General features: G+C 41.4%; 2 protein-coding genes across 12 annotated transcripts in view; one reads left to right on the forward strand and one right to left on the reverse strand.

The window, feature by feature from the left end:
• Window positions 1–292, reverse strand: part of IQCH (IQ motif containing H) — a 211,544-nt gene extending 211,252 nt beyond the window's left edge. For all 7 annotated transcript variants that reach the window (XM_045449327.1, XM_045449326.1, XM_045449328.1 and 4 more), the window contains exon 1: window positions 131–292. In XM_045449327.1, the coding sequence (XP_045305283.1) occupies window positions 131–181 (51 nt within the window). In that variant the 5' untranslated portion in view covers window positions 182–292. The remainder of the gene's footprint in view (window positions 1–130) is intronic.
• AAGAB (alpha and gamma adaptin binding protein) overlaps window positions 1–14,823 on the forward strand; it is a 115,907-nt gene that overhangs the window by 59,090 nt on the left and 41,994 nt on the right. For 2 of the 5 annotated variants that reach the window (XM_045449333.1, XM_045449336.1), the window contains exon 1: window positions 397–522. The exons of 1 other annotated variant lie outside the window; for it this stretch is intronic. In XM_045449333.1, coding sequence (XP_045305289.1) covers window positions 450–522 — 73 coding nt within the window. In that variant the 5' untranslated portion in view covers window positions 397–449. Of the gene's footprint in view, window positions 1–374; window positions 523–920; window positions 940–14,823 lie in introns of those variants that run through there. 2 more of the 5 variants (XM_045449334.1, XM_045449335.1) reach the window with 2 other exon arrangements.

Genomic DNA, 14,823 nt, shown 5'->3' on the forward strand with positions numbered 1-14,823 from the left:
AGTGCCTCTCGCATGCTGGAGGCAGTCTAGGGGCGGCGCTCCAAAAGGCTGGGCGCGAGTGGATCTGCGCTGCTGCGCCTCGCTCGTACGTATCTTAGCTGGGCAGGGTCAGGAAAGGCCCGTTTCCCACCTGGATTAGGATCGATCCGATGGGGTCGTAGTTTTCAGTCTCTTGTGCCATGGCTAGGGCCGGGGAGCGGTACCTCCCGGAGAAGGCGCGGTCTCCAGGCGCCCAAGCCAGGTGCGGCTAGTGCTCGTCTCCATGGCAACCCCAAGCGCAGCCCGGCCTGTTCTACGCCGGGAGCGGAAGAGGGGTGTGGGAGGAGTCAGCGTAGCGGGTTCCTGCCGAGAACGCGCCCTTCCTTGCGTGTCTCCCCCGCGCACCGGTAGCCGTGGTGCAGCCCAAGGCGGAAGCGGCTCCGGGACGGAACTGACTTGCTAGTGCAGCTATGGCTGCGGGCGTCCCCTGTGCGCTTGTCACTAGCTGCTCTTCCACCTTCACCGGAGACCGGCTGGTCCAACGTGAGTAGCGAGGCTCCCGGGCCGACCTTCAAGTTCTCCGAGCCTCGGCGGGCGGCAGCCTCGGAATCGCGGTCTCCCTCTGTGCCTTTGTCGCCGCCGCGGGCCCTGAGCTTTTCCTCCACTCGGCGGTGGCCAGAGGCTCCACGGGTGCAGCTCAGACCCGGTCCGGGTGCCCAGGCCCCGCAGGTGTCTTCCCTTGGCTCTCACACTCATTGCTTTTCTGCCCGCCCGGCGCGCTATTGCATTTCTTCCAGCTTTTTCAGCAAAGTGGGACTCATCCCTGCCCCGCCCAGTCCACGGATTGTTGCGGAACCTTTGAGATGAACCGCAAGGCGCTCTGGAGATTGTACCCACTCACGCGGGTGTAAGGTGCAGGAATTGGGATGTCTGTTGCTATCCCTGCTCCTGAGGTAGAGAGTAGGTTTCCTTTTGGCTCCTCCTTGTTGTGTGTGACTTCGCCTTGTCTCCTCCACTCTAGTTATTTACTGTAGGTTGTCATCCAGCATTGGCTTTGGGGTGTTACTGGCCTAGTTTCTTTCCAGAGGCAAAGCTTCACAGTGGCTGTCAAACTGAACGACTTAAAAGAAACCTTAGGCGAGACCAGTGTAGTAGAAAGAGCATGGGACTGGGTCATAGGCTCAGCATTTTGAGTAAATGATTCTGTGAAGTTGATTGTAACCAAGACTCCTGTTTTAAATGAGTGGATCTCAGCTGTGTGATAGCTTAACCTTAACACTTAACCTTCACCCTTCAGTTTTCGAATCTGTAAAATGGTGATGATTTTCGCAGAATTGTGCTTACCCCAGAGGTTGGCATTTGGTAAACGTTAGATAATGGCAGTCATTATTTTCAAAGCACATTATCTTGGGAACCCTCAGTTTCCTGGGCCTACAAATGGTGCATATGAGCCTATCTCACAGGATTATTTGAAGGACAGGTGCCATTTTGAAAGCACTGTGTCAATTGTGAAGCATCACACAATTGTATATATATTTTTTCTGTACCTGTCGAATGACAGAATTAGGCAGGATGCCCCTCCAACAACAAATATTCTATAACTTAGTTGCCGTTTGTGACCACTTAAAAAGTTCTTTGCCAGGGTAAAAGTTTAATTATAACACTTATTGTTATACTCTATGCCGTTTCCTTACCCCTTAACAGTGCTCCTTCCATTTATTCCCTTTCTTTTCTTTTTTAAAAATTGGTTCATTGTAAAAAAAAATAGTGCATACTTCTTTTTCTTTAGTGCATGCTCATTAAGTAAGATTTAGCATATGGAGAAAAGAGAATGTCATCCATGGTCTCATCAGCCAGACACAAGTACTGTTAACATTTCTGTGCATTTCCTTCCAGTCTTTTTTCCAATACTTACGTTTAAAAAGAAAAATGGTAATTATATTTCACATATAATTTTATTCTTGATATTTATAATTCCTGATATAATTCCTGATATTTTATATATAATTTTTATGTTTTATACATAATTTACATTTTCATATTTTGTATATAAAAATTTAAATATATGTAAATTAAATGTTAAAATATTTAAATAAAATTAAATGTATGCACATATAATTAATATATGCAATATATAAAATGTATATAATTTATGTTTATATTTTACATATAATATTTTTAATATAAATTTTATCCTGATATTTTTCTTTTTTTTTTTTAATTTTTAAAAATTTACATCCAAATTAGCATATAGTGCAACAATGATTTCAGGAGTAGATTCCTTAGTGCCTCTTACCCATTTAGCCCATCCCCCCTCCCACAACCCCTCCAGCAACCCTCAGTTTGTTCTCCATATTTATGAGTCTCTTCTGTTTCTTCCCCCTCCCTGTTTTTGTTATTTTTGTTTCCCTTCCCTTATGTTCATCTGTTTTGTCTTTTGAAGTCCTCATATGAGTGAAGTCCTATGATTTTTGTCTTTCTCTAATTTCACTTAGCATAATACCCTCCAGTTCCGTTCACGTAGTTGCAAATGGCAAGATTTCATTCTTTTGATTGCCGAGTAATACTCCATTGTATATAAATACCACATCTTCTGGATAAAAGAACCTTTATCCATTCATCCATCGATGGACATTTGGGCTCTTTCCATACTTTGGCTATTGTTGATAGTGCTGCTAACATGGGGGTGCATGTGTCCCTTTGAAACAGCACACCTGTATCCCATGGATAAATGCCTAGTAGTGCAATTGCTGGGTCTTAGGGTAGTTCTATTTTTAGTTTTTTGAGGAACTTCCAGCCTGTCTTCCAGAGTGGCTGCACCAGCTTGCATTCCCACCAACAGTGCAAAAGAGATCCTCTTTCTCCGCATCCTCGCCAACATCTGTTGTTACCTGAGTTGTTAATGTTAGCCATTCTGACAGTTGTAAAGTGGTATCTCCTTGTGGTTTTGATTTGTATTTCCCTGATGATGAGTGATGTGGAGCTTTTTTCATGTGTCGGTTGGCCATCTGGATGTCTTCTTTGGAGAAGTGTCTCGTCATGTCTTTTGCCCATTTCTTCACTGGATTGTTTGTTTTTTGGGTGTTGAGTTTGATAAGTTCTTTACAGATTTTGGATACTAACCCTTTATCTGGTATGTTGTTTGCAAATATCTTCTCCCATTCCTTTGGCTGCCTTTTAGTTTTGCTGATTGCTTCCTTTGCTGTGCAGAAGCTTTTTATTTTGATGGGGTCCCAGTAGTTCATTTTTGCTTTTGTTTCCCTTGCCTCCGGAGACGTGTTGAGTAAGAAGTTGCTGCGGCCAAGATCAAAGAGGTTTTTGCTTGCTTTCTCCTCGAGGATTTTGATGGCTTCCTGTCTTATATTGAGGTCTTTCATCCATTTTGAGTTTATTTTTGTGTATGGTGTAAGAAAGTGGTCCAGGTTCATTCTTCTGTATGTCGCTGTCCAATTTTCCCAGCACCACTTGCTGAAGAGACTGTCTTTATTCTATTGGATATTCTTTCCTGCTTTGTCAAAGATTAGTTGGCCATACGTTTGGGGGTCCATTTCTGGGTTGTGTATTCTGTTCCATTGATCTGAGTGTCTGTTCTTGTGCCAGTACCATACTGTCTTGATGATTACAGCTTTGTAGTATAGCTTGAAGTCTGGGATTGTATATGCACATAAAATTAATACATTCAATATATAAAATGTATATTATTTATATTTTACATATAATATTTTAATATAAATGTTATCCTGATATTTTCATTTAACATCACATCATAAATTACTTTCTATCGTATATTGCCTCTAGTGAACATAGAATTTGCTCAAGATTCTTAAAATTCTTGATGTATTTAACTTTACAAAATAATCACGTGCGTTTGGATTTCCATTACTGATATATATAAAAGTCATTTCAAAGCCAGTCTCTGAAATATTTGGTGAATATTCTGATGACTGTGGTACTCTGTGTGCTTTAAGGATCAGAATTGGCAGACACAGTCACTTCTTGAAGGAGTTGATTACCTATAATTGGCAAATAGTAACTCTATAGTACTTTAAAGTATGGTAGCATTCTTGGGGGTAAAATGAATTCTGTAAAATAATCCACTTTGTTTCTATATGTAAAATTCCTCTTAGGTAACTCAAAGCCAACTTTTGTGTTGATTAAAATTAGATAGCCTTGGGGCGCCTGGGTGGCTCAGTAGGTTAAGCGTCAGACTTCAGCCAGGTCACGATCTCGCGGTCCCTGAGTTCGAGCCCCGCGTCGGGCTCTGGGCTGATGGCTCAGAGCCTGGAGCCTGCTTCCGATTCTGTGTCTCCCTCTCTCTCTGCCCCTCCCCCGTTCATGCTCTGTCTCTCTCTGTCTCAAAAATAAATAAACGTTAAAAAAAAAAAAATTAGATAGCCTTTGTGATTCCGTTAATATTCTGTAGAGAAAAAAATAAGACTGCCAGTGAAGACATTACTTGTAAGGAAAAGTGAACTATAAAAGGGCTTTATCATTTCTTCTCAGGTTATTGATAGGGAAATGGTGGGTACCACTAGCCTGCAGTATTTGCCGAGCATTCCTTCTGTTTTATTATAAGATTGAATTAAATTAATCATGAATTGAGGCTAATTTTGGTATAAGAGAGACGACCACAATGAATGATGTTTGTCAAGTGTTCCATGATATTAGGCCATAGAATGATTTTGGATTGAATCTGATCTTTTTGGGGAAGGTTTGGTTTCATTTCATACATCAGGAAGAAGAACCTTTAGGGTTTCTCCAGTTTCTCTTTCTTTCAACATCTGATCTCTTTTACTGCTTTTAACCAACAATGGGAAATATTTCATAACCAGATAACCAAGTTTGTTATAAATGCACATGAAATAAAAATCAGTAGGCCTCTGCTATGGATAAAGTGCATGCATGGATTTTGTGGAAAACTTTTTTTCATTTTGTCACTCAAAGGCCTTATTTTCAGTATTCTGGGTGGGTGTCTGATATCAGATAAAAGGGCATTACAGACTTACATTGTAGACTTTAAAAAAAATTCTTTTTTAATGTTTGTTTATTTTTGAGAGAGAGAGAGAGAGAGAGAGAGACTGAGCACCACCAGGGGAGGAGCAGAGAGGGAGGGAGACACAGAACCCAAAGCAGGCTCCAGGCTCTGAGCTGTCAGCACAGAGCCCCACATGGGGGCTCGAACCCCCAAACCCCCAAGCAGCGGGATCATGACCTGAGCTGAGGTTGGACATTCAACCAACTGAGCCACCCAGGCACCCCACATTGTAGACCTTTAAAGGGAAATGAAGTCTCAGGATGCTTGAAGGCAAGGCTGTATGTGCTGTGAGAGCCCGTGTCTGTACTCCAGGGCCAGACCTCTTTCCACCTCATATATATTTATATGAAGATTTTACTTCCATTCTGGAAAAGTATAGCCTGATACGAAGCACAGCTCGTCTCTTTTGTACCAGTTACTGTAGCTAAAATGACAATTAACGTACTATTCCTGCTCTCAAGAGGGATGCAGTGAAAGTGTGTGTTCCACTTGTGAAAATATTAAAATGTAGAGACCAAAGTTTTAACATTTTACTCTACTTTCTTAGAAGGAACTTTAGTTTTTATTTTAACTCCAGGACAGTTAACATACAGTGTTATATTAGTCCCAGGTGTACAAGATAGTGATTCAGCACTTCTGTACATCACACTGTGCTCATCATGGTAAGTGTACTCTTAATCCCCTTCACCTGTTTCACCCATCCCTCCCCCCCCCCCCCCCCATCTGCCTCCCCTCTGGAAGCATCTGTTCTTGATATAGGAGTCTGTTTTTTGGTTTGCCTTTTTTTTTTTCTTAGTTCTTGTTTTCTTAAATTCCACCTGTGAGTGAAATCATATGGACTTCCTTTCTCTGACTTATTTTACTTAGCATTATACCCTCTAGATTCATCCATATTGTCGCAAATGGCAAGATTTCATTCTTTTTTTATTTCATTCTTTTTTTTCATTCTTTTTATTTTCATTCTTTTTTTTCATTCCATTGTATATATATTCACACATCTTCTTTACCCATTCATCAGTTGAAGGGCACTTAGGCTGCTTCCGTGGTTTGGCTATTGTTAATGCTACAATAAACATAGGGGTACATATGTCCTTTTGGATTAGTGTTTTGTTTTCTTTGGGTAAATATCCAGTAGTGGAATTACTGGATTTTATGGTAATTCTATTTTTAATTTTTTGACGAACCTTAATACTTTTTTCCACTCCTAGAAAGAGCTTTAGGTAGAAAAGTCTCTGGAGACTTGTTTGATTTTTTTTTTTTTTTTTTTTAAGTGTGTAATGTCAACTCAGCAACTGTAAGCCATTCAGGTTCTACATCTGAACACTCGGAACAGAATTCTTACTTTTAGTGAAATAATGGGAATTTGGAGATCTTACAATCATAATAAGCATTTGAACTCTTCTCTTTAAAAAAAAATTTTTTTTTAATGTTTATTTATTTTTGAAGGAGAGAGAGAGACAGAGCATGAGCAGGGGAGGGGCAGAGAGAGAGGGAGACACAAAATCCGAAGCAGGCTCCAGGCTCTGAGCTGCCAGCACAGAGCCTGACGCGGGGCTTGAACTCACGAACTGTGAGATCATGACCTGAGCCGAAGTCGGACCCTCAACCGACTGAGCCACCCAGGTGCCCGTCAGAACTCTTCTCAAATGTGTTTTCACACCTTTTAATTTGGTTCTTGTATCTGTGAAGTCATGAATTCAGGTTATCCCCATTTTATAAATACAGAAATTGTGGCTTAGAAAAAATACTAGCTGGCTTGCCCAAAGCGCTCAAGTACTAAGTGTGGGGGCATACGATCACATTCCAGACTTTTTTGTTTGTTTGTTTGTTTGTTTTCACATTCCGGACTTTTATGCATGGAACATGTGAATGAAATGTGTTGGAATTCCTTAGCAATCAGAACTATTTAAGGTGGTGGCATTGGTATAGGAAACGATAGAGAAGATTAACTCCTAAAAGAAGGTTTTAAAATATCTTTGGATTTCCATTTAGGAGGGTTGAAGTCTTAATTCTGAGTGAGGAGAGAAATATCTTCGTCTGGAGGACCTATATTTAAAAAGAGCATTATGGGGGCACCAGAGTGGCTCAATCAGTTGAGTGTCAGGTCATATGAGCCCCCACAAAGGGCTGGTTGCTGTCAGCCTGTCAGGGCAGAGCCCACATTGGATCCTCTGTCCCCCTCTCTCTACCCCTCCCGCACTTGCACTCTCTCTCTCAAAAAATAAAAAACAGAACAAAACAAAAAAAACCCAAACATTATGTGTGCCCGATAGTTTGAACGGTGTCTGAATTTTTATTTGCTCAGTTGAGTGAACTCAAAATAGAGGCATATTATTTATTAGTCACTCCTATGTAGGATTAACATTAAAAATAGGAAATTGAGGTCATCTCTACCATTCCTCTAGATGTAAAATTCTGTGTTACCATGTTACTTATTTTTATGTTAGATTATACAGTGCTTCTTACTTCTGTATTCTTAATTTGTGTGTGTGCGTGTTTTGGAAAACTGCCCCATGTATTTTGTGCTATAATATCATATTCAGTTTATTGACATTAATACAATCCACCAATCTTACTCAGATTTCCCCAGTTTGACTTTTATGCGTTTGTGCTTGTGTATGTATTCTGTACAACTTTATCACCTGTGGTTTGTGTATCTACTGCAATCAAGATACTGAATAGTTTCAACACCGCAGGGATCCAATGTGTTGCCCCTTTATAACCGCACCCACCTCTCTCCCAGGTTATGCCCCCAGTCTTCATCCCTAACCCCTGAAAACCACTAACCCGTCTTCCGTTTCTAAAATGTTGTCATTTCAAAAATACAATTGGAGCTCTATAGTAGATTACTTTTGGAGATTTTTTTTTCTGCTCAACAGAATTCCCTAGAGAGTCATCTAGAGTGTATGTGTCAATAATCCATACCTTTTTATTGCTGAACAGCATTCCATGGTAAGGATGTGCCACAGTTTAACTGTTTAGCTATGGAAGCACATCTGGGCTGGTTCCAGTCTTTGGTCCCTGGACCTGTTTTTGTATAAAGTTTTATTGGCACACAGCCGTGACCGTTTGTTTACATTTTGTCTATAACTACTTTCCAGAACTGAACAGTTGCACCACAGACGGTATGGCCCCCAGCCTAAAATATTTACTATCCGGTCCTTTATTGAAAAAGTTTGACAACCTGTATTCTGAGCACTCACCGCGTACTAATCTGCTTAACTATTACAACATTTTTGTGCTATTGTTCCCATCATTATTCTCATTTTGCAAAGAAATTGCAACACGGAGAAATTAAGTAATTTGCTCCAGGCCAAATAGCTGAGCCAGGTTTTGAACAGAGGCAGTCTGGCTCTAGGAGCAGCCTCTTAACCAGGCCTGCTCGCAATTAACTCAAGATAGGGGAACTCAAAACAGCAAAGGCACCAGAGAGGCAGCAGCTGAGCTATGGGGGTTCTCTTTGAAAGGCTGAAGGGATAATAGGATTTAGCCCGTGGTCATTTGCTTTTGTAGGAGAACAATGCTTGAAACAGAGCTAAAACTTCTCACTAATTTGAATTTAGCAATTCCACACAGGACCTTTGTACATTCTTCCAGGATTTAACTAAGGCTCAGGCCCCAGGTCCTGGTCACCTGGTTTCCACAGCTCCCCGGGGAAATGGAAAATGAGCACAGCCATTGTTACGTCTTGCTGTCTTCCAGGGATTTGCAGATAAGGAGGGCGCTCCTTCCTAGAGAAACCTCCCTGGGCCAGGGGGAGGTGAAATGGTAGCTTTTAAACAAAGTACATTTTTTTCCTCATAGATGGGAAGACTTCTGCCCAGCTGAGAAGATTTGGGTCTCCCTTTAGGGCAGTCAGCTATCCTAATTTCCCCAGGATTGAGGTTTTTTTGTTTTTTTTGTTTTTTGTTTTTTTTTTTAAATTGAAGTATAGTTGACATGTATTAGTTTCAGGTGTATGACATAGTGATTTGGCAGTTATAAACATTACGAAATTCTCACCACGATAGTGTAGTTACCATGTGTCACCGTAAAAAATGATTACCGTATCACTGACTATGTTCCCTCTGCTGTAGTTTCTATCTCCGTAATTTACTTTTATAGCCAGAAGTGTGTACTTCTTCATCTCCTTCCCCTGTTTCGACTATGCCCTCAACACCCTCCCCTCTGGCAACCACCAAATTGTTCTCATATACATGAGTTTTTGTTGTCGGTTTTATTTTTTAGATTCCTCGTAGAAGTGAAATCGTAAGGTATTTGTCTTCCTCGGACTTATTTCTCTGAGCATGATGCCTTCCTTCTAGGTCCATCCATGTTGCATTTTTTTTTTTTTTTTAATTTTTTTTCAACGTTTTTTTATTTATTTTTGGGACAGAGAGAGACAGAGCATGAACGGGGGAGGGGCAGAGAGAGAGGGAGACACAGAATCGGAAACAGGCTCCAGGCTCTGAACCATCAGCCCAGAGCCTGACGCGGGGCTCGAACCCACGGACCGCGAGATCGTGACCTGGCTGAAGTCAGACGCTTAACCGACTGCGCCACCCAGGCGCCCCTCCATGTTGCATTTTTAAGGTTGCAGTAGACACTCCACTTTTGAACTTTTTGTGTTTGGAATTCAGATTCCAAACTTACCCATGGAAACAATGCTCCAGCCCCAAGTTTCTAAAGGTTTCTAAAGCTGAAGAACCAGTTAGCTCAACTATACGATGGGTAAACTAGGCTTTGGGGAATTACACAGGCAAAGCCAGCCATCATTTATGACATTGCTTCTTCGGGAAACATACATTCTCCTTCAAGACTGGGAGTTTGTGTCTAGGTCTCTTAGACCCCAATAGTTACAAAAGGATCCTAAAGTAGTTTACTAAGGAGACGTTATTTCAAAGGTAGGGGCTTATTATACAGCTTAGCTAATATTGTCCAGCAACAGAAGAGGATAAGAGCTTGGGTCTTTTAATTTGCATTTTTTTTTCTATAGCTGCTTTGTTATTCTGAGTGGAACCTTTTTTTTTTTTTTTTTTTTTTTTTCCACTCTGGGAATAAATAATAATTTTTGCTTAAGCAATGTCGCTTGTTTATTTGTGGTAGGACAGCTCTGCCTTTGTGTATTTCCAAGGCTTTATTTTCTTCAAAGGAAGAAAGATTGGACTAACAAGATCTTCCACCAACGGGCTAAGGTTGTCATCAGAGTGATTCAGTAGGTGGTCAGCCTAAGCAGCGATTTCTACTGGTAATGGGGGTAGAGGAGTGTTTTTAGCTATGATTCTTAATATATTTTTAAATTTTCAATTAACATTAATAGAGGGCTTAGGATTTTTATTGTTATTAAAAGAGGGATGTTAAGTCATCAACCTAAGGAGGAAGAAAGATTAAATACAAGTTCATATTTTCTCCAGACCCAAAGGAACCTACAAAACATGCCCATGTTATCTTCTAGTATGAGCGCGCACGCGTGTGTGTGTGTGTGTGTGTGTGTGTGTGTGTGTGTGTGTGAGTGAGTGAGAGAGAGAGAGAGAGAGAGAGAGAGGGAAATGCAAGCTCAAAGAAGTTGTGATCTTCTAAGTTCAGCCTTGCATGTTGGAGAGCCAAGATTCAGTTCTAATTCTTCTATACATGAAACATGATGAATTTCTTGGCAGCCAGAACTGTGTGTATTCAAGGTGGAGGTAGGGATAGGAAAAATTACAGTGAAAGATTTTTCTACAAAGATGAGAACTTTTATGGCTCAAATTAAATGTACACTTTTCTTTCGTGGTAGTTTGGAGCATTAGTAGATGAACTGTGACAGGTTAAATGATTAAATGAAGACATTTTTATTGGTGTTCAGTTCGTTTCCTAGTGGAGTCGGGAATTTGACTTTTTGTATAAGGTTATTGTTGATGATGAAATGATTGTAAGGTGTTTGCCTTCCCAATAAATGGCATTCCTGGAAAGAGGGTGGAGAGTATGAGGAGAAGCACCAGTGGAAAAATATTGTGCATTAACCCATGTTGCACAGAACCATTTATGACGCAGAGAGCATTGTATCATCCTGGACGATTCTAAGAGTATCTAGACTCAGACCCTTATTTCTGGGCCATCCAACTGCTTGTTTTTGTGCACAAAAGTAAAAACATCTAGAAACTATGTAGTGGTCATTTGGTTTAAGCTTGCCCTGTATAATTCCTCAACAAATAGTGACACTTCATAATAATGAAATCTGATATAGACCCATTTTTCAAAAGGTTAAGGTATAAAAATTGTTTTGAGTGTGTCTGGTGAGAATGATAATCTGGACGTGACATTGTATTTGTGTTGGAGCCAATGCACACAGATACCACCGACACATCTCTAATAATTACTTATCCAAAAAGCAGGATTGACGTAGGTTAAGACAAAGAGGACAGTTGTCAAACTCTTAAAGAGCCTGTGTGATGTTGTAGGTTCAGTAGCAAATACCCTCTTCAGGGTTTCATTTTCCACACTGACCTGAAGGCTGGTTCTACACAGAGATGGGGAAACATGTTACTGTCTTTGGATCAAAATCCGTATGCTCACAGCAGGAACATGTGATCAACTGGTAATAAACCAAGAAAATTACCTTTCTGTCTGCATTCTCCTGGGGTCATTCATGGGTTTCGTGGGGGAAAACTTTTTGCGAATTGAGCACTGAGGTCTACCTTTTCCTGGCTGTTTTGACTTGAAGCAAGTTAACTTTCCTCCTACAAATATTCAGTCTCTCTACCTGTGCCATCATCGTTCTAAGTCTCTAAAACATCATGTGCCTCAGTCACTTACCTCATCTGTAAAATGAGGACATTATCTTCCAGCTTCCATGATTTTTTTGGTTTTTTAGCAGCTTCATTTGGATATAGTTTAAATACAAGATCCACTTACTTTTGGTGGAAAACATTTCTATCCCCTAGAAGGAAAGCTTGTGACTATTTGCAGTCACTCCCCATTCTCGCCCCCAGCTCTAGGCAACCACTAATATACTTTGTCTTTATAGATTTGCCTTATGCGGACATTTTATTTCAAAGGAATCCTATAGTATATACTCTCTTGTATTGGCCTTCTTTTACTCAGCCTAATGTTTTCGAGATGCATCTATACTATAGCATGTACTTCATATTCCATTGTATGGGCATACCACACTTTAACCATTCATCAGTTGATGGACATTTGGGTTGTTTCCACTTTGGGGCTACTATGAGTAATGCACTTATGCACATTCAAAGAAGCTACTGTGCTATTTGAAGAAACTGCCAAACTGTTTTCCAGAGTGATGGCACCATTTTGTGTTCCCATCAGCAATGTATGTGGATTCCAGTTTCTCCTCCTCTTCAGCAACGCTTGTTATTGCCTGTATTTTCCATTATAGCCATTCTAGTGGGTGTGAGGTGGTATTTCACTGTGGTTTTGATTTGCCTTTCCCTAATGGCTAATGATGCTGAGATTCTTTCCAGGTGCATATAGTCCATTCCTATGTCTTCTTTGGTGAAAGGTCCATTGAGTTCTTCTTCCCATTTTTTTTCTTTTACATTTGTTTATTTTTGAGAGACAGAGAGACAGAGCACAAGCAGGGGAAGGGCGGAGAGAGAGGGAGACAGAGAATCTGAAGCAGGCTCCAGACTCTGAGCTGTCAGCCCAGAGCCTGACGCGGGGCTCGAAACCACAAACCGTGAGATCATGACCTGAGCCAAAGTTGGATGTTTAACCGACTGAGCCACCCAGGTGCCTCTCTTCTTCCCATTTTTTTTTTTTTTTAATTTTTTTTTTTTTTAATGTTTTATTCATTTTTGAGACAGAGAGAGACAGAGCATGAACGGGGGAGGGGCAGAGAGAGAGGGAGACACAGAATTAGAAGCAGGCTCCAGGCTCTGAGCCATCAGCCCAGAACCCGACGCGGGGCTCGAACTCACGGACCGCGAGATCGTGACCTGGCTGAAGTCGGACGCTTAACCGACTGCGCCACCCAGGCGCCCCTCTTCTTCCCATTTTTAAGTTGTTTTTTTTTCATCTTATTATTGAGTCATAAGAGTCCTTTAAATATTCTGGAAATGGTCACACATATCATTCACATGTATTTTCTCCTGTTTTGTGGCTTGTCTTTGGGTTTTCTTGATGGTATCTTTTGAAATGCAAAAATTTTTAATTTTGATGAAGTCCACAGTGCTATAGTGTTCTTTTTCTGTGGTCCTTTGACCAGGTGTTGCCCAATCATGGTCTTACCCTTCCTGAAGGACCTTTTAAGTCCTGGGACATTGGATGTGTTAGCTTTATGATGCTCTCCAGTGGACCAAGCTTATTTTCATATTTGAATGCAGGGGATACAGAGTAGATGTTCTTCATTAAACTTACTGTGTTTGGGAAAATTCATCTCAGACATGTTTACCTTCTTTCAGATAAGTCAGCATCTGCTGCAGATACTGTCGTCATCCTGAGCAGACATTGACATCTTTTTGTGACATTGACTTGATGCTAATTTGTTAATGAAAAATTATTACTTGAATGTGACAAGTACTCTCCTAATCGGCCTGTCTAGGCTTATGTCTTCTTTTTTTTCCAGAAAACCACCATTCATAAATAATTTTCAAAACATCTAAGGTTAATGACCAAAAAATTCTTATGGTTGAAATAACTAAGATGTTTGAGATCGATTTTATCAGAGATAGATTTCATGTGATGCCTGGCTGTAATGGTGAGTTTCCGTTCTGGGAGAAAGAATAAAACCAACTTTGCATTCCAGAACTTGCATTTTGTTTCATAAACACAGCCAGGTCCATTCCACAAGTTCCTTTTAGATCAGCGTTTCCGAGCCTTCACACTGTTGACATTTTCAGCCGGGTAATCCTTTGTTGTACACGTGCTCTCGTATGCACTGTAGGATGTTTCACAATATTCCTGGCCAATGCCCACTAGATGCCAGTAGCATCTCCCAACCTGGTACAATCAAAAATGTCTCCAGGTGTTGGCGTGTCCCCAGGAGCGCCAAAATCACCTCCCTTAGAGAACCCTGGCTTAAATGTAGATCTAGAACTGTGGTTTTGAATAAATAAGTAATACTAATGGAATTCAAAGAAGTCCCTCTCCCCCCATATGGGTGGGAATGGTTCACGGGCTGTGCCGCTGGGATTGATAAAGTGGTCTTTGCGTTCAGCCCATAGAACATACAAGCTGGGGGTTCCTCCTTGGCCTTCATAAAATACTTTTCCATGTTCTGTCTCCCCTTGCTGCCAGCTTCTTCCTGTTCTTTTGTGCAGATGTGTCTTACTGCATCATGAGGTCTTCTGGGGGCAGGCACAGACCATGTTTTCTCCCTGCACACCTCCCCCCCACCCAGTTATTTTAAGATGAAGCTGTGGTGACCAATTCCAGATGGCTACTGGGAGAAAGTAAACTAGGGGAGGAGGAGGAGGAGGAGGAGGAGGAGGACTGAGTCAGATTTCCTCTGCTTCAACTTTCAAACTTTTCCACGGCGATCTAAAAAGTCGCCCCAGAGCATGTGGAAATGTGAATTTCGAGGGTGACCAGAGAGGAGTGTGTGAGGAAAAGGTAATGAAGTGTTGTAAGCAAACCAGAATTGCTGTCCTCTTGTTCAAGCAGCGGTACGTTGCCCTAACCCAGTTATTCTTCCCTCGGCAACCTAGTACCGCCCCAACCGGCCGTCTGTCCCTTAGACTGAACCAAGCACTGCCTGCGCTCGCACGGGGAGGCGGCAGGGTGATGGCTCAGAGAATCACAGACGAGGATTTCCCCACACTGGTCCTTACAAAGGCCTAGCCCTAAGCCTGCACAGTTCTAAGCGTTAAGTATCACACCGGTGGAGATGG

This window comes from Leopardus geoffroyi, chromosome B3 (assembly GCF_018350155.1).
Source record: "Leopardus geoffroyi isolate Oge1 chromosome B3, O.geoffroyi_Oge1_pat1.0, whole genome shotgun sequence".
Classification (NCBI taxonomy): domain Eukaryota; kingdom Metazoa; phylum Chordata; class Mammalia; order Carnivora; family Felidae; genus Leopardus; species Leopardus geoffroyi.